The 26,952-nt window shown below is 39.7% G+C and overlaps 1 protein-coding gene across 2 annotated transcripts in view; it reads left to right on the forward strand.

The window, feature by feature from the left end:
* The window catches only part of cdh8 (cadherin 8), a 99,607-nt gene that overhangs the window by 14,305 nt on the left and 58,350 nt on the right, over nt 1-26,952 (forward strand). For both annotated transcript variants that reach the window (XM_085435927.1, XM_085435847.1), the window contains one exon: nt 21,970-22,261. In XM_085435927.1, the coding sequence (XP_085292053.1) occupies nt 21,970-22,261 (292 nt within the window). The remainder of the gene's footprint in view (nt 1-21,969; nt 22,262-26,952) is intronic.

The raw sequence follows: 26,952 nt of genomic DNA on the forward strand, positions 1-26,952 counted from the left end.
ACCGCACTGCAGCAACACACTGCCTCTTTATTAGTTTTCTGACAATGGCCTTCCTCATCACTGCTGAGCACTCTGTGTATGTGTGTGTTTTAGTGTGTGACAGGGTATTCTGTTGTCCTGTTTGCACAGCTGAATCCTATAGTACACTAGCAGTTCTCATGCTGCTGCTCTGTGGTTTAAGTGTGTGATGTTGCTTCTATTTATATGTCAGTGTAGCTCAACAATAGTCATAATATCCATAATATCCCATTTCTTATCCAGTTATTCATCTACAGGAGCTTCTTAGAAATTATCTCTGGGGATTCATAAATGGATCATATCCAGTCCAACACACAGATGAAAATAGGATGGAGGGATTTAACTGAGCAGATGTGTGAGTGTGCGGCATTGCTTCAACAAATACCACATCGGATCAAGATAGGATTCGGATCAGGTTTTATCAACACAAAATGTGTGCTAACATTTACAATGCAAAAATAGAAGTGGGTTTCCTGTCTTTGTTGCATCACTGGTGCGTAGGGAAAATGCATGTCAAAAAGGTCTATGTGAATACGTAATGGGATCTTGGTCTGCACTGGCTCGGCATTTGTCGATAAGGATCACACTCCCCAGGTTCGACCCAGGGGATTAGGGCAGAGGCCGTTTGATCTTAGCGGTTTTGCATAAAAATCACAAGTCTCCAGAATCCTGTAGCAAAGGAGCTGAGTTAGCTAATTGGGGGGGAGTGGGGTGCTGCTACATGCCGGGTTGGACTTCATGTGGTGTCCTCAAGATGCCTTTGACAATGCTGCAATTACTGTAAACTCAGAGTGCTGTGTTAATGACGATTTCAAAGTAGAGGAGACTAGGGGGTATTTTGGGTCATGAGGCAATTTACACATTGTAACAATGCTTTTAAATATAGCTAACAAACTATCTCAATACTGCAGATGTGTAAGCACAGATAACAACTTGTCCCAATCAGACAGGAAACTAAACATATCCATCATCAAATAAAAGCTGTGGTCAGCCGCAGCGTATCAGAGCGTATCCTGCTCTAAAACTGCATTCAGGGTCCCCTGCGTCCACATCGGATCCACATGTGCCTAAGCAGCCAACACAGCAAAAGCAGAGGGGGTGTGCCAGTTACGGAACATAATTGCTACTAATGACCATTAAGAGTTTGGTTTTCATCCTCCGGGGACTGCAGAAAAGGCCTTCTGTCTTATCAGTTGATTAGAAACAAATAGAGGGGGCCGGATCCTGCATATTAAGTAAACAGGGGGCTAAAATGGTGTTACTCTATCAGGAGAAAGCCTAATGGAGTTGCTGGTAGCTCATCCTCTGCTAATGTGTCAGCAAATGGACAGCTACTCAGAAACCCCCGATCCACTTGTCAAATATTGGTAGCAGTTTGGAGTTTTTTTTCTCCTGCCAGTTGAAACTGTATCTGAAAATAACTAAACAGCAACAAAAAAATAATTCCATCAGCTGCGTCTTAGAGTTTAGTTTCCTGCTTCTAACAGTGAAATGCTGTAGACCTTTGCGCTGCTCTGTAGTAAAGACACTTATGTTTTTCCAGCAGCAGTGCTGGTATCCAACTGTCAGCGATGGCAGCAAAGTTGTTTTTTCCTCTCAGAGGATTCATTTGCATTATGCAAATGAACAATTGATATGGATCTTCTCCCCTCCGATGAACATTTTGCACAGCAATTTGCCAAGCAAGTAATTACTTATTGACAGAATGATATTACACAGGAAATTGTTGTATAAAATGGCAAACTCATCTCATTGAAATGGTGGCAAAAATAATAAGAATAAGAATAATAAAATTAGAAGTCATCAGTTAAATGGACATGAGTTATGGGGGCTTGCACTCATCACAGCTCTTAGTGCGCTCACTTCACTGCCACCTGTGGTTGCACTCTGGGCTCGTGGCTTTGCATTTTAATTAATTCCAAACATTATTAAGGATACAAATTCACTGTCTCACTCGACTGCACTACGCAATGTAGTTGAGCTGCAGGAATATCAGCAATTATCCATATAGTGATGGAATATTTATGCTGTGTTTGTGTACCCTGCATGTCATATTGTGTTCTACCTGCTGATAACACTTTCTTTTTTACTTGTTGTAACATGCTAAAACTGGAGAAATGCAAAATATTTGAAAGTGAATAACAACTCTCAGAATGTGCATATGAAAAAGTTAAAATGAGACTTTTCAACTCTTAGTCACACCTACCTCTTTTTTTGGCAGGGGGCATTTTCTCCTGTTAAAATATAAATCAAAGACTGGCTTCAAAAACTATGAATATGTCCATATATCTGATATTGTTTTTTAAGGTTAGTGTAATATCAGCTCTGAGGGAACGTCGAAGCATTCATCAACAGAGAGCATTTGAACACTGTGACCTTTGATAACCTTGGTTGGAAAAAAAACGCTTCACAAAGCGAGTAAGGAGGGCTCTCTGGTCAGCAGGACAAACTCAGACTTCTTTTTAATCACCTAATTCATAAGGACCATTTATATTTCCTTTTTTCTGTTTCCACCTTTGCCGCAGAAAGAAATTATTTTTTCAATGCGCTTGTGTCAGCGCCATTCCAGCTCTAATATCGAGCATCCCGAGAGATTGGCACCTGGAGGAAAACAGAGAGGGAAAAAGAAAAAAAGAGGGCCAGTGTGCAGCTGCATTTTCTTCCTCAGTAATCAAATCCCTCAAAAGGGGTCCATTTTTCTTCATCTCCCCAGGTCCATAGGACCTTTAAACAGAGCAAGACACCAAAAGAAGGCGCCATAGAACACAATTATAATTCCAATATAGTCTTGTAAAGAAAATGTAAACAGATAGCCAGGCTGCAAAGCTGCCCCCATTTTCCCAGAAGACTGGTAATAAAGTAGAAAAGATGTAATACTGGAAGAGGCTTTTTACCCCCTGTCCTTTTCTCACTCCAGAAATTGAAAAGTGTGGCTCTCTGCAGTGGTGCTAGTAGAAGAAGGGATGCTCCGAGATTTATGAGAGATTTAAAGGGGAGACAGAACCGGGGTAGATTTTACCAGAGGCGTTAATGTGGTTTTGCAAATGAACTTTAATGCATGAGTATTGATAAGAATAAATGCTGCTATGCAGCACTAGCAGAATGGTTTTTTCTAGTACAGTAACTGCATGTTTTGTCACAAGCTTAATTTCAGAACCCTCCAGACTCTGACAGGGGACACAAACAAGCCAACATCCCCTCCAGAAGTCTGAACAAGAGCAAATTGGTGGCAAATTTTGATTTGTAAGAGTGTGCAGCTTTCCTATTGGCAAATCTTGAATTCTCAGAGCGAGACATTTTTATCCCTTCCTATACAGTAGTTTCCCCCACTCGTGAATATTCTGTTTGTTGTGTGATGTCTTGGGGGTAGTGTTTGTTTTATGCCTGGTTTTGTTTTTTCTCCAGTTTATTCTCCAATCATTGGAATGCAGAGAAAAACAGCAATAGGCTACTTATGATAATTTCCTGGCAGCGGTTGCAACTGTTCTAATAATTATTACTGGTACTGGAAGCTGCTGGGGCACACAGCTCAGGGGTTTGTACATGTGTGTGCACGTACCAGGGACCAGTGTCTTTGTGTTGGACTCGTTCAGAGCAGTCCTCAAACTTGAAATCATCCATCATTTATACTTCAGTAACAGTCATGTAAGGTCAGGAATGTTCAGTCAGTAAAACAAGCTGGATGCTTAGACAGTGTTGCTGGATTTTCAGCTGTTTTAGGAAAAGTCTATTCTTATTATGCAAAAGAGGTGATGGCCGACATCTGCTGCCGCTCTTTGCCATATGGGCTGTTTGGTAAGATCCAGTGACGTGACCTTTAGCATTTCAGTGTGAATCCAGTCTTGTAGAGTTACTCACTTTGCCTGAGAGAAAATAGGCTCCAAGAGTTGTTTAGTGGGATGAATGTGTGGCTATGCAGTTTCCCACCAAGTGTAAATCACAGAGAGAAAGAGAAAGGCATGGATGCTTGTTCTTGTGAGAGTGTGTATGTATGAATATCCATGTACTTTCCTGTGTGTGTGTGTGTGTGTGTGTGTGTGTGTGTGTGTCTGTGCCGATCTCAGTCCGGGCCAAGAAACAGTAAGGCCCGGCAGGCTGGGAATGAGTGGAGAAGGGGGGTGTGACAGTTTTGTGTGAGAAGGGGAAATGGCATGGTGCTAGTGAAGCTAGTCATCCGTCTGCTGTGACACCCAGCATGCATGGGAGATGTCCCCAGGACTCGGCAAAGGCAGAGGAAGTGTGGTCTTACAGAAGAGTAGGAAGTGTCATTCTCTCTGTAAGTGTCAATGTCTCTGGTTCGTTGTCTTTCTGTTACACATGGCCACCATATTCCTGATTAAGATTTTCTGTCACATTCTAAATGTCCAGCCACTTTATTGTAAAAGCATTTATAACCTGCTGCACCCTGGACTACTCCCCAGGCCTATGAAATACATATCCATGAAATATATCGTCAGCCGTGACACTAAGTCTTATGAATGAAAGGACTGAAGGGTCCAGTTTGCTGCTTATTCTTAGATGTTAGGAACTTTTGCCACACCAGTTTTTCTTGCTGTGGGGAAATATACATATTTTTGCTTATAATATGTCCAAAATTCTGATTCCTGTCTCCCGAGGACCCAACCAATTCTTTTAAGTGTTCTATTTCATTGGATTAAGGAAAATATATTCCACAACAAATTAGCTCTTCATGACATACAAAGTTTAATATATCTCAATTCACATTTTCAGTAAATAGAACTTTTAATGGACTTTTATTTTTAATGATGGCAGCATTTTGAAGGGAGTATTCAATTGCTTGTGAATCCTTGTGAGGCAGTAAACACTACACAAACATGATCATTCTAACTATTGAAGAGTGAAGGATAGCTCACATTGAGAACACTTGTATAGATTAGTTTTTCAGATGAGAAACATAGGAAAGGAACAGAAGGATGAAGGTCCATGCTGGAAAAGCGTTGAGGATGTTGCCCTGTGTATCTGAGGACACTGCTCATAGAAATAAAGGTTTTACACTAATTGAATGTGCTTTTTATAAAGGGGGGTATTTGTATTTGGTTTTTGTTCACTCATACGTCCGTGGGCTTCCAAAACACACTATATATGTATCACTAACAGAACAAATAAGACAACAAAAGATTAGAAGAAAATAGTCTTGGGCCTTAGTACAAAGAATAACTCACATGGTCCGTAATAGGTCTTAAAATTAAGTACAACCTAATTTTTACCTTATAAGCACAACCTCGGATGACCAACACCATATGACATGTTACACTGTGCCATTATTTACTTAACAAAAATGACTTTCACTTCCATAGAAGGGAAGTGGCAGGCAGGTGCTGATAATCACATGCACTTCATTAACGAATTATCAGAGTGACCGCCTCTAGAAAAGCAGTAGTAGTTTGGAAAGATGGGAAATGATGTCAGCAATGATCTCAAAAAAGCAACTGTTGCTTCTCATCAATCTGGGAAGGGTTATAACACCATTTCCAAGTCCTTCATTCTACAGAGAGATTATTCACAAGTAGAAAATGTTTAGGACAGCTATCAATCTTCCCAGGAGTGGATAACGCAGCAAATTGACCCCATGGTCTGAGCATGCAACCTCCAAAAAACCACAAGAGCTAAATCTCAGGGTCTACAGGCCTCAATTAGCATGTTAAATATTAATGTCCATGATAGTAAAAATCGAAATTAAATGAAGAATAATAGCTTATTTGGAAAAGTTGCCAGGATAAATTCTCTTTTCTCTGAAAAGAACATGGCAGCACAGGTTAGCTTTGCAAAATTTCATCTAAACAAACAAAGACTTGTGATGTTCTTTGGACAGATCAGAGCAGAGTGGTGATGTTTGGCTGTAATGCACAGTGTCATGACATATCAGCACAAACACAAACACCTCATTGCAGCTGTAAGCACAGTGGTGGGGGATGATGATTTGGGCTTGTTTTGTAGCCACGGGACCTTTGCACCTTGCAGTCATTGAGTTGACCATGAACTGCTCTGTGTATCAAAGTATTCTAGAGTCAGATGTGAAACCAAATCAACAACAGAATGACTGGATGAAAAAAAGAAAAGAATCGTGGTTTTGGAATGACCCCTTCAAAGTCCAGACCTCGAACTGATTGAAATGCTGTGCCAGGAGAGAGAGCCGTGCATAGATTAATACACATAAACTCCAATGAACTGAAGTAATGTAAAGAAGAGTGGGTCAAAGTTCTTTAAAATGTGAGAGGCCGATAAAGTCATACAGAAAATCATTACTTGACCTTACTACTTTTAAAGGTGTTTCTACAGGCTACTAAATCACGAGGTGTACTTTTAACACCACTAACTGCTAACGACAAGATTATTTGCATTTACTTTATTTATTTACTTTTAGTTTCTCTTTTTAGACTTTATGTGTGCTTTCTTCTTACCTTCATTGCATATATTTGGAAATCAATACTTGTTTATTTATGCACTTTACCATTGAAGTCATGGATATATCTTTTTTTGCTGAGACAAAAGTCTTTAAAAATCATGAGAGACCAGTGTCAGGTACAAAACAAAATCTTAAAAATAGAAGTCCTGCCTTTAAAAAATACACCAGTAATGGTGGAAAAATGCAGTTGAGGAATTAAAATATTTAAATTTAAATATATCTGGTATATACATATACACACACATATTATATATACACAAATATTTAAATAGTAATACTGAATACACTAGAATCTATCAGAAGAGATACAAGTTGCACTTGTTCTTTCAGTAATGATCTGCTTGGTTCAAGATAAATAATTCTTCTTCTATGAATAATTTTAACTCATTTAATGTTTTTAGAAGAACAACCTATTACCTTCAGTATCACGTTTCTCGCAGGGCTGACCCAGTTGGGAGAGCGAGGGAGACAAAGAGAGACGGTGGGATTGAGAGGGGGGCCAAGGTTGCTGGGATTTTAATGGCTCCTGTCTGCCAAGTGTGGTCATGAGCCTCCAGTGTACAGACAAGTCCTAATCAAAAGTCTCATACCGTGTGAGTGACAGCATCAAAGTGCATCTGCACACTGAAGTGAATTCTCCCAACTTTCTGATTTCTTCACAATTAAAGTGTATACACGAATGGAAATGCACGCTGTGATGATTTCCTCCGCCTTATTTTTTTCAACCCTCTCTTTCTATTTCCTCTATCGCATCGTAAACAACTCAAGCGCTTCTCCCGTTTGCCTGCTATGTTTGTGTACATTATTTCCCAACCCTCAGGAGGCCCAGGGGAGGAGATGGAGAATTAAAAAGGGAGAGGAAGAGCTGAGGGGTGAAAATGCAGAAAAGACACACAGAGAAACTGAGAGGAAGACGAAGAGAGGCAGTCAAAGCTAAGAGAATGTGAGAGGGCTGTATTTTCACACTATTACTGTTTGAAGAACATTTTAGCACCCTGAGAAACTACGCTACCTCCCAAAAAAAGATGTGCTACTGCATAAAAACATCTTTCTGGAAGACAACAGTGTGACCACAGCAACAACAGTTGACCAACAAACTATAAACAGAACTTGAATAATTTCCCATCTCAAAGACACGACACAGTAGCTTGTCTTTGTTCAGTCATGTTCAAATTTTCCTCTGCTATTGCACAGTTTTCCATAAATATTTCAGGCAATACAAGTTCATCTAAAACATTTCTTTGAGTGGTAGGAAGCAAAAACTTCAACAGGATAAAATTTAGTTGCCAGGTTTATAGTTTCTATCTCTATTTCCCAACCTCCCATTAGTGGATTGGCTACTTAAGTGCTGCTTCCTATCAAGGGAACAACAAAACCGCACAAACTAGAATGATGAAAATGACTTTCCTGGCTTCTATTTTTCTCTATGGCAACCGTAACATGCCTGGAGTGTATTTCAAATGTAATTGAGTTTGGTTCGTTCACAAAGGCGTAATAGTGTGCTAGTGAAAATCTGCACATTATTTCACTTTTGGATATGCTGCCAAACTTTTTACCCAAGTATATTTGCCTCCTTCCAAAATCCACCTGGGACTCGACACTGTCATGTGGCTGGTTTTGTTTCATACCTGTGTCCTTTAGACCTTTCAGTCCACCGTAATCTCTTCTTCCAAAGTGACTCTAAAGCTCTTCCGGTTGGCTTTGATGTCATTACATGAAAAGACCTCAGGTAGCAGTGGTTATGCTGGCTCTTGCTCACAGCATCACACTTGACAGCAGCCTTTGGGAACACACCAAATTCAATTTCTTTTACTGCCAGCCTAATGACAATGACGACCTCACAGAGTAAATGCAAAGTTAAACTTTTATTTATTACAGACTCTTAGAGATTATCCCTGATGCTGTGACATCCTTTGTTTTTTCATCCACCCGTACTGAGAGTGCAGGTCAATAGGTTTGGCCACCCGGTTTCTGTGTGTGTAAGCATTTTTGCCAGCATCTGGAGCGACTAAATGGATATTGGAAGCTGTTGCCGGAGCCGAAAGAATGTTGGACAATGGTTGAGATTGATGAGTGTTTGGGCGCTTTCCCTGTGACCCCACCGCATCTGGCAGGAACAAAGTCAGGCAGGTGTGACAGCCAGCATCCATCTACTAGTCAGCTGTAATAGGGAGGGGGCATTTGTACAGGGACACACACATACAAATACACACAAACTAATATGCACACTACAGGCTGTGTTTTCCACACAGTTTAGCAAGCAAGGATGCACACACTTATGTCTCTGTCTCTCTCACTCACGCACGCACACACGCATAAAAAAACAGAAAACAAACAAAAAGAAAGAACGGTAAATTGTACACACATTTATTTAAGCACACATGCACACTCACTGTGACTCACTGAGGAAAAAAAAGCCTTCCTGGCAAGCTTCACTGTGTGTCTTTCCAGGAAGGAGTCGTTTTGCAGTGCTGAGTTTCTTCAAATGTCTGCGAGCTCTCATGTCTTATTACGGGAGACAAATGGCATGTCGTACCAACGGCGCATCCCAACTGGTTAGCTCCGGACATGACAACCATCGCAACACATTTCACTTCACTGTGTGCGCTCTTCTGTTGGTTAAACATCTGAAGCAGTCAGACAGAACACATGTTGGGATTCGACATGTAATCACTGAAATATATGCAGCTTATTTGGAGTTTCAGTTAATTAATAGACAATAGCATGTAGGATAGTATTGCAGAGGTCTTGAACCCAAGTTGCATTACATAAAATGTGACTGAAATGTACACCATTCAGTTATATATTTTTTTTTCCTGGAAATAAGGAGGAATAGATCATATTTATTCTGAAGTTCACATAACAGTCATCAATTCTGATATTTTTTAGTACAATGTACACATTCTTTTAATATATACATTTTTGTAGTTATTAGAATGATAGGTTCAAAAGGTTATCCTAGTGATAGCAACTGAAATATAAGTCCCTTACAGCTTAAATGGCACTATTATTTAGCTGTATTAAAATTAGGAAATGTGGCTCCACACTGCTGTATTCTACACATTTTCCTAATAAGGAAAAGAGCCCCAGTTTGATCCTGGGAGGAGACACAAATCCCGTGAGTGTTGTGTCAGGAAGGGCATCTAGCGTAAAAATCTGCCAAATCACATATGTGGCGCTACCTGCTGTGACAACCCCTCGTGAACAAGGGAGCAGCTGAAAGTAGCTCATTAAGAGTAGGAAAACATTTTGAAAGAGATAGCATTCTCTAATCCTTTGCCTAAAGTCATATTATGCCACTGCAAGAGTTTGGGGTAGCACTCACTTATGGATCCTAGTCTATTATACATGTCATGATTTCCCTCAAAAAATGCTAGAAAAAAAAAAGAATATAGCGGTATAGCAAAATTAAAATTCCTGCCAGTGGTTCTGGTGGGCCAACAGAAATAAATTCAGAAATGACTTACAGATGCAGTCCACAGATAAGGTCCATTATGATTTTCTTTTTACAGAGCTTACTCCATGTAATAGAATGTAACATTCAGTTTCAGGCTAGCTGTCTTAGCACACAAAAGCAGAATCAACTCCCCACCAGCACTAGCAGTAAAACTAGGCATCTGTGTAAAGAGGTTACTTTTTGCTCATAAAACACAACATTATGTAAGCCTTTCTTAATATTGGAATCAAAGTAATATGACTTTCCAATTTTGTTATATTTTCATGATTCAATTAAGACCTGGAAAAAATTGACATAAACAATTTTGTAAAGCCTTATGGCAAAAGCAAGAAAGTGTAAATAGAATACAATGAGAAAATAGGCAGAACTATGTGAGACAGTGCTACACTTAGTTAGTGAAACCCCTAACAACCACCTTGGATGCATCGGTTTGCACATGATGCAGTTACTCTTACAGGCATGACAGTGGGTGCAGTAAATGGAGTATCGAGACTCGTCTAGCATGGGGCCCAGATTTAGTGCGGCGCCACTTCGTTGATAGATATGATTACAGGTGTTCTACAAAATGTTTTTTCCATCTTTTTATTGAAGTTCTGAGACGTAACAATCAAACTATAATCCAGTTCCTCATCTTACCCAATTTAACAGACACAAAAACGCAGCAGGCATGAAACCACAACACACAGTTAATTTCATCCCAGAGGATCCACAGTGTCTGTGACTGGCTGGTGTGAGTTAGTATTCTGCTCACCTTATACCAAGTCTTTCACTGAAGGGGCATGTTTGGAAATCCAAAACTGTGCTCAGTATATAATCACTACTGTCTACCTCAGTTTTTAATTTACATATTAATTGCTAAATAATCGCAGTATTATTGGTTTGGTGGAGTGTTTACCATGCCACCATATGGCTAAAACCATTAAAAAAATTGCTGTGCAGATTTTTTTGTTTTGTCTTTTGAATATATCTAAAAAAATGGTCTACATATGAGGTAAAAACATAAATTTAAGCCATCGGAAACACAGTATATACTGATTATATGCTGGAAATAACTCAGTCAGCCCTGTGTGCTGTATAGGGAGAATGGTGACATTTAAGGAGGAAGGCCTGAATGCAGTCATGCTGGTTCCCTTTGCAGTAAAAGCATCTCTCAGCCGGGTGGTCGACGCCACTATTGTTAGAGTGCCTTACTGCGTCAAGCCCCAGGGTACTGGCTCCATTCACCCCCACCTCCTACTTACCCTCCACCACCATCACCGTCACAACTCCCATCTCTCTGCTGGCATGGAAAATCCCCCATGAGCCTCTTCTCTGATGTAAATCACAGGTAGGAGAAATGTGAGCCTGGCTGATGCACCGGCACTGTGCCGTGAAATCTCTGTTGACATTACCGACGGGCGATTCCAGAAAAAGACACAGTGCGAGAGCAGGAGAGGAGGAAGAGAGTGATAAAGACGGGGAAGGAGCGAAGGAGAGAGAGATGTGAGGAGACGTGAGCATTTCAGAGAGTCACTTTTGACTTTCTTACTTTTTGACTCACTGTCTTGCCCACGTCTCCAAGATGATGGACTGAACTCAGTAGGCTGCGTGCTGTCAACCCCAATCTTGCATTGTGATTTGGCATCTTTAATGATTTTTACCTTACTCTTTATAAGCTGACAGAGAGAAACTGCCATTTTTTTGGCTCTTAAAAAAGCTTCTTTAATTCAACTGCATCTTACTGTTATAATACCCTTAAGGCCTAACCTGCTTTCTTACTTTTTGCTAGGCAACCTTTTAACAGACAAAGATTGATTCTTTTTTTCTTTTTTTTTCCAGAGATGGTATCTTTGTTATATGATAGCAAGTAGTAAAAAGATGAGGATAACTTGGAAATGAAGTGAAGGCAACAAGGGAATCAGGGAAATGGGTTATGAGAGGCAATTTTCATGCCCACTCCCATCCTGTGTGCAGCGAAGGGAAGAGTAATTGACTTTTACTTTACTGTATAAAAATATTTAGTTGTACTTCAATGCAAGTGCAGCATTCTAGGAGAACCTTTGATATAATTTTTCTTTCTAGTTTGTGTTTTTGGCATGTTGCAACTAGAAGCAAAAGTTGCCCCCTTTTTAGCCAAAAGATTTTATTATGTAAGTGAAAGTCCTTAGCTGTTTGTTGTGGCAGATTAAGTTCGGGGATTTTGTCCCTGAGCGATGTGACAATGCACTCGATGGTTGTTCGTGTTAGGTGAGTTAAGGCATAAAAAGAATGTCATTGCAATCAGCCATGTAAGACAACAGAAATGACTCTGTCTCCTTTCTCTTGTCTACTTTTTCTCTGTTCCTTGTGCCTTTGTTCTTCTTTCTCTCCCTCCCTCCCCACTTTATGTCTCTGGGTCTGTGTTCCAGACAGAGTGTGAAACACGTATAGTGGCATCATGACACACAGAAGGAGTGCTTGTTCTTGTAGCAGCCGTCCACTCCAAGGTGATCTGACATCTTAAAGCAATGCTCTGTGCAATTGCACATTCACTCAGACAAGCGTGTTGACATTGCTGCCTAGCCAAAAGACCCCTCCTGTCCTCCCTTACCAATCTGAAGCTGGCTGCCAAGTGCTTCCGCGAAGAGGATGGCTTAATTGTTTCTGCCACAGCCATGCCTCTTCTTCATTTTTCTCTCTTTCCTTCCTAATCCCATGGACGGGAAAATGGAGCTGTTATTTGCATGTCTAATGATACTCGATATCACAGGCCTCTCAAAGGAGAAGGCACAGATGATTATTAATATAGCCAACGAAGCCCTCATTTATACTGCCTTTTGTTCTTAGGTCTGTGCAAATACTGCTTTCCAGTACCTGCAGTTTTAAAGCCGTATCCCATAGAGAGATACGCTAGCTTTGAATACGGTAAAACTACAGCTGATAAGTGCAAAGCCTTTTTGTGACTCTATGAGTTTGGACTTTGTGGATCTCTTGGTAAATCTGGCATAGATTACTGATATGAAAAACAAAGTTGCAGCTGCGATATTGATCCTGCTGGACATGAGATCGATGTTCCTATCCTTAGATGTTTTTTACACATGCATGATATAGTTTTTCTTTTTTGGCAACAGTTACTTGTAAAAGCTATTCTGACTTTATGGGAAGATTTTTGGCATTCAAAGAAGATTAGAGTAATTTCTTGCATTTATCATCATTAACAAATAATAAATCCATAGTCTGTGTCTGTTTTAAGAAAGAATAAAGATGAAATGAAATATAGCAGAATTTTGCTCCAAGTCAAAAAGGTGGTTAGCCAAGGCTGTCAGAACCCATTATTCAAAGTTACATAAAGAAAATGTATTGTATACGATACCTGCAGGAATATTCAACACCAGCAATGCATGCCTTTCCAGCAGTGGCAGCTGGCATTGAAACTGGCTAATTTGCAAGACTTCTCAGGTTGAGAACAATGACTTTGACAGCTCGAACAGGCACTGTGGAGCACATCTGCATTTTACCACAGGAATAAGCCCAAAAGAATGGCTCCGACTCTGCGTGCCTTCCAAGTATGGAAATCTGAGCATATCTACATATGCTATACATGAAACACATTTGAAACTATGTTTTCAAAATTAAAACTTTGATAATTGCACATTGCAGGTTTGTGCACTAATTTATCTAGCAATTTGTGGCTTTATTTATTTCTTTATTTATCAAATATTCATAATCACGCTTATACAATCCTTAATCTGAATATGACTTGCCACCGTTAGGAGAGGTAAGTTTGTTTTAGTGTTTTTGGTTAAAGGATTGTACGAAAATGTTGAGGTTTTTCTTTTTTAAACCATCTTGTTATTTGAGTTATTTACCTGAAATGATGGATATCCGAACACTGTTACATTTGAACTGTTTCTACAGGGTTAGAAACAATTCTATAGAAATCTTTTTGAATAGTTTACCACATAACATAATTCTATACGAAGGCTATATTTTCAGTTTATACAGATCGCTTTTTCCTGCTTTGCTTTCCAACAATTGAGCTCCAAGATCTCTTCCATAAAACTCACCAGCCGGCATGTGTTGTTTGTGACATTTAACAAGATCAGAGGATCGCAAGCTTGACAGATGAGTTTATGATACTTATCCACATCAGTACACATTTACTTGGTTGTTAAACGACGAGCAAAAATCAGAAAAAAAAGAGAGTGAAAGAGAGAGGGTGGAAGGAAGAAAGAGAGAGGGAGGAGGGAGAAAGGGGGAGTAAAATGTTGAAATATGAATTACAAACCCGAGCAGCACCATCTGGACCGAGAAAACACACATCATAGTGGAGAGCCGGCACATTGAATTAGACTTGCTACGGGATCCATCTGCACCTCGTGAAATCAATCTCATTCCTTGATTTGATTAGGTCGGCCACACAGAAGAAAGAGAAAACTGTTGTGGTCCTTGATTAAGCTTGTTTCGTTTAGCACCTCTCCACACCCACCCATTTTCGGCATGCTGTGTATACCGATAAGTTTGTGGCCCACAGGTAGGGTAATGGCAGCAGTTGAGGTTAATGTTAAAAAATCTCCCTCTATTTAACACTCGGCATGTGTGCCGTAGCCCTGTAGCTGAGCTCATTTACACTTTTTCACACACTGTCTCTTTATTGTTCACAATATTTCTTCCTCGTTTTTTGTTTGTTTGCTTTTTTGCAAATCACAGGTTTTTCTCACAAAGGCTTAAATCTGACTGCTGAGCTCTTCAGGGGCCACATGTGGAGCAGCCATGAATTGGACAAATGTGTTATATCAGAAGTCGTGTTGCTTTAATTTACCTTTGTTTTCTGGTTATATCAAGCACACACCAACCAACAAAGTGATTGTCCAGTTCTCTCTTGTTCTAACACCAGGATATAATGAGCAGGCGGTAAAAATCTATACTGAAGATTACTTGCATACAACAGGTCTTTCTTGAACTGAGAGCCAATATTGCCGACAGCCTGAATGCATAATGCGCCATTGTTTTTATTTTCCTGTTTCCCATTCTCATTGCGGTGACACTGTACCCCGCTATGATTAAAATGCATCCTCCAATGTATCAACATTCACAAACAAAAGGCTTTTCATGGGTGGCTTAATCTAATTGTGTTGCCCTCTTTTACTAAAGGTAGCTGCTTTGACTTTGACTTATTCTCCAGAAGCAATAAAGTGCCAGTGGCAGTGAATGGAACACATGTGCCATTGCTCAAAGTGCATGGATAGACATGAAACACATTAGCCCTGATTGACCTTGGTACAGACTGCGCACAAATGCAGTACAAATTGTTGCCTTTTTTGTTTGTCTCATTAATTCATTGTTGTCTGGGAAAAAAAAACGAAAGCAGAACGAAAGCAAAAGGTGATAGCTTGCTGACAATTCAGTTCTGTGCATGTGTGTGAAGGGGGTATAACACTGGGAGACTCTTTACTGATTGTAATTACTCTACCTTTTCTGTGTGGAGTTGGCTTCAATTACAGACCATCACCTTTCCCTGTATATGGGTCATGACACCATCTCTCTCTCATTGTCTCAATAAAGCACGAGTGTCAGCAGTAATAATAAATGAAGAGGAAAATATGTGAGGCTCTCTTCTCACTTTTTGGCCTCCGTGAATACTGTGATTGACCTCTGAAAAAAAGCAATATTGATTATTGTTATATAGCAACCAATGGCTACAAATCCCAAAGGAATCAGTTCCTTTGTGTCATGTGCAAGGGAGCAGCAGTAGATAACGGATCCTTTAAAACAGTTTATCTTGATTGGGGGTATGTAAAAAAATCTATATTTGCTCACCACAGAAGTAAAAAGTCACATAGCATCTGAACGCATTTACTTAACGCCTTTAAATTTGGCCTCATTTGTGGTGTAAAGAATTGAAGAGCTGACAGCATTTCACGTTATGATATTTCTGAATTAAACTTTCTATTTCCAATGCCCCAGCATCACAGAGCTTCACTATATGATTTCCTCCAATAAAGTCTTTTGTGGTTCACACCAGAAGGGAACTTTTCTGTCCAATTTGATAAACCGCTACGTGCCATGAGACAGACTGGAGGGAAAATGTTTCCAAGAATAGCTAAGTGTATCATATATCATGCATCGCACCATCTGTTCCGTACATTCAAAATGTTATTGCAATATTTAGAATTACAGATTATTCATGTAGGTGTAATTAACAGAGTCAAAATCCAACAAATGGGAGGAAGCTACAATTAATTCCCGACATGTTTGAGTAGAATCTATCTGGAGTAACTATTTAGGCTACAGTTGCCTGAGGGTGTACAGATGGAACAAAAAAGCTCTAATTTTATCAGTGGCAATGAATTACCCTCTATTGATCCCTCATTGCAGTATGGGGCCCTCTCAAATTAATTCTTTGGATTTCTTCTGTGAGATGGCATTACACTGAACAGATGAGGAGAACTGGGCCATATTAACTGACTGAGCTGAATAGAAAAAGGTCAACATCTGGCTCTTACAAAAGGTGCTATGCGAACTAGTTCATGCAGTGCACGGCCTTGAGGGGTTCGTATACATTTTACATAACAACATGCCGTCGTCTCCATATTTAATGGTTAACATGGCATTTCTACTCCACATTATCGGCCAGTCAGACCTCGCATCCTCAGCTAAACAAACCCACATCGGGATTGTGCTAAACATGACATTTAGAGTCAACACAGTGATGCATTATACAGCACTTCTTCATGCTGTCCTGCACTTTTGGCAGTGTGCTACATTAAATGTGTTCAGAATGCTTGTATTATGTAATAACAGTGGAAAGAATCTAAGTGCTTTTCCTGAGTTAGTGGGCAATTTGGGGTAGTAGTACTGTATTGGTACCTCTTTCTGATTCTTGGAGTTTCCACTCTTTGATATTTTAGAAAGGAATGTGTAGTTTTAAATAGCACAGTATTTGAACTGTTACTATATATCTTATTACTTTTCAGCTTTTCAGCAAACTGTAGCTACATACATTTGTTTTTCAGCAGCGGCAAAACATGAATCTTCTGTTCAGATTGTTTGCAACTGTTTAATGGCTGTAAGGAATAAAATTATATATTTATAAATATATATATTTTTTAAACTACCCAGTATAATAAGACAAAATTGTGTGTTTGTCAGTAACAGAATGTAGTTAGTATTTGTATCATATGATAATTTGTTAAATATCATTCATTCTTTTTTTGGCGGAAAAAATTATTTTACTTTTCCTGCTTTTGTGATCACTGTGATTCCATGTATAATATTAACTGCAGACCTGGAACATTTTTACATTTTTGTACATTTCCGTAAACAAAAGTAATGGATCTGACTTCTTCCACCACTGATAAAAAACCAACACAGTTGCAGATCGAATTCATCAACCTCTGACCCTTACTCCAACTGAAGTAGACTTTGCAGAAAGCAATCCGACGTACTGTGTGAAGTCTGTTCTTGCAGACGGTAGCTGACAAGCATCACAGTGACAGTATCTCCTCCCTTTCCCTCTTTGCGTCAGTCTTTCTCTCTCCCTCTACAGTCCTACTGGTACATACATAGGAGGAGAACATGTCCTATCTACCATTTGGCCTGACAACTAGGGAAATCATTAGTTCCTTCTGTAGGGCTACACTTAAGCATCAGGAGCCCAGGCCCATGGCGGGGGTGGAGGATATGTGGGAGTAGAATCTGTAGAATCTTCCTCATTAGGACACAGTGATTGTTCAAGTGATTGCCATAAAAGCTCATCTTCAGCAGGGACTGACATGTTTCCTCCTCCGCTGACAGGATAAGCAGTCCCATGCAGCCCCTGATTGGGAGTTGCGGTTGGCAAATGGAGGTGTGCAGTACTCTATGTTTATGTGTGTGTGTGTGTATACTGGCAGACATCAGAGCACACAAGTATTGCCACAGGAAAATATCTTCTGTCACCCAAGTCTTTTTTTCTGAACTGGAGCTTCAAAACATATGGATGTCTGTCTTTTCAACAACCTGACCTACAGCGGCTAGAGCGAGAGATATAATAACTTCCAGAGCCTGGATGCACTTGCTGCACATACAGACAACGTTATTTCTTCTTTGTGATAGATTTAGTTGACGTTCATGGAATAATGCAGTCGATGCTCACTTTAGTTATGAGAAGACTGGACATACACATGAGAGCAGTAGTATGTTTGCGTATTATTTGAGTTTTAGCAACGCGTTGACTCGATGCCAAGACAGATGCGAATATCGTCAATGCCATTCTTACTAAGCCAATACATAATCAACACAGACACAACAGACATTGTGGTGTAAGCTTTCCTCACCCTGTGCTCAGAATACTTGTTGTTTTCTGACACCAGTGTAGCACATAATCATCACAACTACAGTGTTGTTATCCATTATCTGTTAGTTTCCTGAATGCCACAGTCAATGTCACTGATTGTTGGTGCTGTTTTAGTTGCCCAGGCAACTCAGTTAATGACAGGGACCTGTGACAGACCTTTTTTTTTTCACGTAATTGTACTCTTTGATGAGAATTTGTGCACTCTAGTGTGAAGGCTGTGTACGAAGTGGGTTCCCAGGGCATTTAGAGTAGACAGTTTTGAGGATTGTTGTTGGTTATAGCTAGCTCAACTCAACCCTTCGTGAATTTAAAGTCAAAAGTGGCAGCTTCTGGGAAAATGACTGAATGTGTGACTTTTCTTTTTCAAAAGAAACACAGCATGCCTTTCTATAAAGCTTTTATTCATCTTCTGAATTTTTGTTAGGTTTCTGTGACAAGGCAACATTGCTCTACCTTGAATCTATACAATGGTTTAATGTCATTTTTTTAAAAAAGAAGAGAAAAAAATGCTTATAGAAGCTAAGAGACAAAAGATTTAACCCCATCTTAGCTCAAAATGTGTTTTAATCAGTGGTACTCATCTTTAGTGGGCATTAATTTTTTTCTAAATGTTTTTTTTTTCTTTTTAGATTATTCAGCTTCAAAACTGTCTTTGCTATCTTATGTTTGCTGGGTGGGAAACAGGGGTTAGGTGTTTGACGCAGTCGATTTAATTTAGCAACTTAATTTTAATATTTTTCATTATGTTTGGTTTCTTGGTTAATTAATGAGGAAAAACAATCTGACATGCCATGTCTCAAGCATCCATGTGTACAAGGTGTTGTACAAGGTGTTGTACAAGGCGCATCCTGACCAGTACGTGAGAAACACAGACAGGCACCAATATCCATACATCTAAAATCTAATTTAAAATCAGCTTTTATGATTTAACTGTATGTGAGAAAACCACAGCATCTTATTTCGTCACATGATAATACTGTAGGTCGTTTCCAGCATGCGATGAGTTTATAGCATACAACCATGGATAAGCATTTCAGAGAGCAAGAATTAATCTCCACACTCCTCACATATTAAGCCAGTACTGGGACCATAATACAATACAAACTTGTTTATTTTTAAATAAATATTTATTTATTTAAATATTTATTTATTTTTACTTAGGTTCTATTCACTTGTTTATTCAAACTATTTAAGTGTCATGAGGTTGTAGTAATTATAGCACTTCGCAGTGTGATTTTTATGGTGTGGTTTTTTTATTAAAATATTTTGATTGCTTTATAAGTTGCATGTTTTGTTGTTGTTCTTTAGAGTAGATTTTTAGACACTTTTTATTGCATTTTTGTTTTTGAAAATGTTTAAAATTTCTTAAATACAACTCCACAAAATTATCTACACCTGTGCAAGTCCCCTGGGTTTAATAGGAGAACAGGCACAGCACAGATGTACATGAATTTTATTTGAATTTTATTTGGGGCAAGCAGGCAACAGTGGGCTTTATTTTTAAGACTCTCAGACACTGAGATGGAGGCAGGGGAAGACAGACATGAAAAGTGGTCCAGTCCTCAAGACAAAACTAGCAGACAAGCAGGATTCAGCTTGCCTCAAGGCCAAATTATGGTTCAGCGGTGGTAGCACATTTGAAGTCCCTAAGCAGTGTGTGAGCAGCTATTGCCAGCTTTCTATCTGGAGAGAGCAGGTAGTGGGGCAAATGGGGTATTATTAAAATATGTGGGGGAAGTGTCAAAAATATACAACCAGTCTTTGGGCTACTCTTCTTTAAACTGTTTTTGGTCCATCAGCCAGCCGCAGAGAAGAGTGGGATTATAGCAGACACAGTACTGAAGTGAAACAGAGTGTTAACAACAATAAAACAGTGTCCACTGCAGCCCCTGCCTGTACTTTTATATAGAGCAAAGTGCAGTTGGATGACAGCACAGAAGCACGTTTGCGTTGGTTGAAAATGGCTCTCTGTAAGCTCTCTGTGGGCATTACATATGGAAACAGACACAATCACAGTACTATAAAATCGCAGTATTGCTCTGCAGCTGATCAAAAAGGTTTTCTTTTTCTCTTTTTTTTCTTTACATAAGTACAGAGTGAAGAAGTGGCGCGTCACATTGAAACAAACCAGGATTAAATCCAGGATGCTTACCTAAAAATATTTATGATTAATGAATAAACCAAAACCAATATGCTGCTAAAATAGTCAGTTTGCCTCCCGTTGCGGGAAGCACCAACATGCAGTCATATATGCTGAGCTGCAGGCTTTAGACTTCACATAAGTAGTCATGCATGGGATTTAAAAAAACAAAAAAAACAATGACAGACCATCATTAATTTGAGCTCATTTAAAGAGTTTCTCAGTGTGCAGGATGTTGCGAGGCATTTGTGTTAATGAGCTACATCATTCATGTGAAATGATGGCACAATTAGGAAAACAAAAGTGCAAGGTGTGACAATTTAAGCGAATGTGCTTTGTCAGTGTCTGCAAACAACACCTCGGAGACAGTATATGCATAAAAGCCAGGTTCTGAAAACATTGCAGGGGGTTTAGGGGTCTGTAGTCACCAACACATTTCTACCTTGCTATTCTATACCACAGGAACCTCTGTTGAAACGCCGTGGCAGGGAATGAAATTAAAGCTGCTGAATACAGATGTTTTGATGTATGACTGTGTACTTGGTCACGTGTGTGTGTGTGTGTGTGTGTGTGTGTGTGTGTGTGTGCATGTGTGTTTTTAAGAGACGCATAAGTTGACAAAAATACAAACTGAAAAGAAGAGTGCTGCCAGCCATGTCCCAGCTATATTGTTGGATTTGTAAATGTTGCTTCTCCTCCCTTCTGAAACTCACTCACTTTAGGATTCAAGAGGCTTATATGAAAGGTGACTTTCAAGTACAGGAAATGCTCTGTCTCTTTATAGGAGCAAAAATTGAATTCTTTGCTTCTTTTGAGTCAAAAGGCGGCTCTTTCTCTTTTTCCCTGACCTCTTTGTGTCCATACCATTGTATCCTGTGCCCTTTCAGTTGACCCTTTTAACTTGAAACAGCAGAATATTTTGCCTGCTCTTCTCAGCGCAGATATTTGAACAGCTTCATGCCGCATCGTCAAATTCATTAGTTATACTCAGCCCGTGCAATGAGTGGGATCCAACCACTCAGCCGGGCATGCAGTTCTAGTGAACTAATGAAACGGTAATTACAAAAATAATGAGAAATATGAACCATCGTCCAGTATCTTTGGGGCTAGTTTGAGAGAATGCATCATTGTGTGTAGAGTTTCCTGTTGAATTTTTAATGGATTTCTTATTTTTCCAGTGTAGTACGATGAACATTGAAAGGACATCTAACGTCTTTGTCCGGTAAATTTCATACTGTAGGGAGCAATATACCCCATAACACATGTTTGTGTGATGTATTTGTGATGTATAACGAGGAACAACCTAGACTAAGGTCCATTTCCTGTGCAACTTATAAAGTTATTGTCCCCAGCGGGCCTCATTTAGCAAAGTGTAGGCTATGCTGAGCCACGTTTAGTATCTAGTTTCCACAGAGTACAGCAGTGCAAACAGCGCATTATGGTCATACTGTATACTTAACTGCATTTATGTGGTGAGAACTTGTAGAATCTGCTGAGCATATCAGCTTGTATTCATTAAAAGCTCTTCACACCCGGCTCCCTAAGTTTGTCTTTACACTCTGGGAAAAAAACTGAGAACTTTGTAACAAAATTGAACTTATCCTTTATTTTTCTTCTCTTTTTAATTGCAGCTTCACACAGACAAGGTGGACAATGACACAGCCAGATACAGCCTTGCAGGTGAGGGGGCAGGCACCATCTTTGCCATCAATGAGAAGACAGGTGACATCCACGCGATGAAGAGGTTGGACCGCGAGGAGAAGGCTGAATACACACTAACCGCCAAAGTCACTAATGGTATTACAGGCCAGCTTCTGGAGCCCATGACTGAGTTCATCATCAAAGTCCAGGACATAAATGACAATGCACCAAAGTTCACCGAAGGCCCGTATCATGCCGCTGTTGAAGAAATGTCTGCTGTTGGTAAGTCACAATACAGACAGAGCTCATTTCTGCTCCCTGCCTCACACAGCAGCCTAATCAGTCTGTGAGATTTCCGAGACGGCTGATCTCTAATGGGCTATTGCATAAAAATAATGAGTGAATAAGAACAAGAGGAAATGAGTATGCCTATTTACACGCTTGCCTGCTATGAGTATTTTTCCACAAATGAAAATACAAGAATGATAAATCAAATCAAATCACTAGGACTTCACCCACAGCTCAGTGCTGTGACTGAACATCGAGCGTCAATGTCGACACACACTTAGGGAAGGCTCTCAACAAACAGCTCACTTAAAAAGAACTAACAATATGGAAACATGAGCCAGATATTAGATTGTAAAATTAAATAACTCACCACATGTGGCAAGCATGTGGTGAGTTCTTAAAATTTTCATACACAATCAAAATTCTGCACAAGCTGAAAGGCACCAGTGGTACATTTCGGACAGGCTACAGCAGCATATGTAGATATTGCCTTAGGGCATAAATCTGCTATTCTCCACTTTGTGTAGGTCAGGGGCCATTTTTGGGTTAGTTTTTTTTTGTGGGGGGCGGGGGTATTGCACTTTCTGTCAGTTACTGTAAAATTATTATAGCACACTATAATAGATGTTTATCCAAGGATTTAAAAGTGCAGAATATAATACTGATTGATGTTGAAAGCAATGGCAAGGAGATTAAGAGGGTGAACCTCTGTGGACTGCATTATTTTGTGTCAAAAGCATTTACAATTAGTCTTTTTTTCCCATCTTTCACAACAGTAAAGCCTAACAGTCCTCAAAGTAGGAAAGGCTTGATATGGATGGCTGTTACTTCAAGATTTAAGCATTATAATAATATCATGGTTGAGAAACATGTTTGCATGTGCACCCATAAACTGTCAGTTAGCGCGACAATACTGACGGACGCCAATTGCAAGCTACTATTCCTCAAGCCCCCTCAAACTGGTACGCAAAACTTTTGCCCTTGCACTGTATGCTAATATATTCATATATTCTCCTTCTTATTTCATCCATGTATTTAAATGACCACTGCATGATGATAATGCAGCTCATCTAGGACAGACAGAAGCCTGTAAGTGGATTGTTACACTGTTTTGAGACCCTCACTACTAACCCCGGCGCAGCTGAGTCTTGTAGAAAAAAATGCTTCCATCAGTAGCAGGAAGGAGATCAGAGTGTGTCTTTATGCTGTGTTGACATTGCAGGAGTTCAGCAAGGATGCTGGGGTCCGTTGTTGGGTGGTATACACTTGTTATTGTGTTTCCTCAGTGAGCTTCCTCTTGTTACCTGTCACAAAGCTGACATAACTCGCCAGGACATACGGTGTTAGGAGTGTAATGGAGTCTATTTGGTACATCCCATAGGATGCAGTCTTTGCATCGGTTCTCAGAGGGAAAGCTATATAAATATATATTTCTGTGCAGCTTCTCATGATAACTGTATCTGACTCTTATTAGCTGCTGCTGTGGAAGCAAAAAGGAACAAAACACAATGCAAAAGTATCCATGTAAACACAAAGTAACAGTGAACTGTTCTTGTCTGAACTCTGTTACTTGATCCCTGCTGCTCAGCTTTGGATCTCAAATGAAATGTACTGTAGCTCTCCAAGGGTTTTGTCAGTGGAGTGCGGTAACAACCATAGTGATAGGGTAGAGCGCAAAGTGGTAGTTGACAGCACTCTGTGATTTGCCAGTGGGAATAATGCATAAGAAATGGAAATCGGCATCTCTTTGTTGATTGTTGTTCCCTTTTGTCACTACTGATTAATTAAACATTCATGAAGGCTCAGTTGTTAGCTTGAAAGGCTTTTCTTTTAGCAACTGGTTTCCTTCTTGTTAAGTTTTCATGTGCTGTGGTGTTATGGGGAGAATTAAGCTCTCTGGACAAACAAACAATAAGTCGTTCATCTTGCTCGCCTCATATTCATAAATCATCAGTAAATTAGAATTTGCACAGGACTCGGTGGATTCCTGCGTTTTGAGTGGCGCATAACTAATAAAGTCCACGGGAAAGAGAGCAGAACAGAGATGAAGATGGTGAAGTCGTATGAGCAAATCTTCACAGTGACAAGAAACTGGGAAACATTAAAATGCAATATTGCACATGCTAAAAAACGTTGCATTACATTTGGTACTAAGCTGAGACAATGCTGAGTATGCTGATGAATTTCTGCTTAGCGTGAACCCACCTGTGTCAAATAATCAAAATCGAATCCAGACCGTAACAGCCTGCTTCTCCTGACGATGTTATCCACTTACAGAGCTTGTCAGTTCCACTTCAGACTTCATCAATGTCTTCGCAGCTCCTTGCTTATCGGGAGTGTATCCACACAGTATCAGCGGGACCAGGGACAAATATCAACACCTACCTTTTATCTGTCAAGGACTATGGCTAGATAGAGAATCCTCGTACTGAATGTCACCATCCCCCATAGGAAACGGTCCCCACAGCCGCATGAGATATGTGACACGGGTCACCGAGGTCGCCATGTATCCTGTGTGCGCAGGAGCATAGAGGTTAATGGGAAATGAAGGAGAAATACCTTTTGTTCTTCCTTTAAAAAGGGCCAGTCGGATAAGACGTGTGGCTTTCTGTGACTTTTGTCTGACTTTCATTTTCCTGAATAGCTGAAAATGGAGGTGACTCACATTTTAATTGTTTAGTGAATTGTCTCTGTAGGTACAGTGGAACAATAAGATGAAGGGGAAAGCAAAGGTTTTAACTTCACTAAATCTGCCAAATCTGTCAGAACACATTTGAAACCATTAGCATAAGCTGCTAGAACTTATGTGAGTGCATTACATTGAATTGTTTTCTAGGGGTAAAATGCTTCTACAAAATTTCTTCAAAACTGTGTTAACTGATTTTTTATTTTTTATTTTTCTGGGCTGCTCAAACCCTTTATGAATAATTCCACTTCATTTCCCATTACTGTGGCTCATGCTAGCTATGAACTCTCCACCTAAAATTGATAGATTTATGATTAAGCACAATAAAAAGTGAATATCTGAGCAAATCACGTACAGCTTTCTGAAAATTAGATTTTTCCTAAACTCATGGTAAAGTTGGCAGATCACAAAAATGGGCCACTTTCAAAACTCAATTTGCTTTCGGTATCATCTTTTCTTTTCTTTTGTTCGTTCCTCTGCGTTCTGGTTTGAATGGGATCGGTTGTCAACAATAAAACGACTGCACCTGAAAACCCCCCTCCCTCAAATTGCACCTCTACCTACTGTGAACATTGTCTTATGTGGTGTCCCCTGAAAACTTTATTGTAATTCAGTTGTCTTGCGCATGACTTGTAGTCTTCCTATATTTTTGCATTTTTATTTACTTCGACACATGTGCCATATGTTACAAAATTGTTGTTTATTTCTTGATACTGTATCTTGTTGCTTGTAATTCCTTTAGGGACTATTGCTTTAACATTGTGAGCAATCTCAGTTCATCACTATGAGAAACCATACCCAGAATACTCATGCTAATAAATTATTTTATAGATTTAAAAAATGTTAATAATTGCCGTTTTAATAATGGATACTAAATATAATCTGGATAATTCTGTTTTTTATGTTTTTATAATATCCTCTAATCCTCAGACAAATAGGGTGCAAATTATTATCCATTCATTTGATCCAATGAACAATATACGTAGGTATACTACTTCAGTTTCTTCATTACATTGTAACTTTTTTAGTGCCACTTGAGGGAGTTAGCTGCTTATTGTTGCAAGCCGGTCCATGATTAGAATTTTAATTCTTTCACATGGATTGCAAAGAGCTCACAAGATTAACAGATTTTGTTCTCCTGTTAATGGGGTCTTCAACTTTAAGGCCAGTACAAGCTGACAAATTCCCTTGTATGTCTGTCGACCATATGCTGGAATTATGAGGCTCTGCCACCCGTCTGCAGCTAACAAGGGGGTTGTGATGTAGTTGGAAATTACAAAATCTGCTTGAAGTGACACAACAGGTAATTAGGAGGAGGTTGCTAGACCCTCCTTCCTGTGCTAAGGGGGGTGCAAATGACAATAATTGCCACATTGCGAAACAAACTTGCTGAAAGTTGTTTTGCCGGTTGGAACTCATGTGAGAGTTGCCCCAGGAGTGTTGGGCTGTGAGTTCGCTTCATTATCAGGGCGATTAATAAACGGGCACGTAGACAGATGGCCCATCTCCTCTTTGCGTGGGCCATGCTCTGTGAAACCTCAGCAAAATGAATACCTGTATGAGAGCACAGATCCCTGCCAAATGTGTCAAGATCTGCTAAATTGGAGTGTAGACATAAAATTGAAGTGACATTAATAGATTACCTGGAGTTGATTTGCATTTTCAGAGTTATTATGGGTGCGGATAAAAGGACTAACAGGCACAGCCATCTATGTAGGACCTAATGATGTTTCTGATTACGCTCTCATCACCATCGGCAGCTGGGAAAATAAGTAAAGGCTTGTCATCTCAGATTTGGACGATAAATGAGCAGACTTGATCAAGGGGAGACGTATGGAAATGAGCAGTATGCAGACCTTTATCAGAGCTGATCGTCTCATGCTTCCAACATACAGGAGTACACTGTGATCACAGCTGATTTAATATGCTTGCAGTTTTCAAAGTGATCCACAGATACATAACCTCAACGAAGCGTAACGATATTAAATACTGCTGTATA

The sequence above is a fragment of the Copadichromis virginalis genome, linkage group LG1 (assembly GCF_057382275.1).
Source record: "Copadichromis virginalis isolate Kocher_CV1m ecotype Utaka linkage group LG1, C_Virginalis_male_GT1.1, whole genome shotgun sequence".
Taxonomy (NCBI): Eukaryota; Metazoa; Chordata; class Actinopteri; order Cichliformes; family Cichlidae; genus Copadichromis; species Copadichromis virginalis.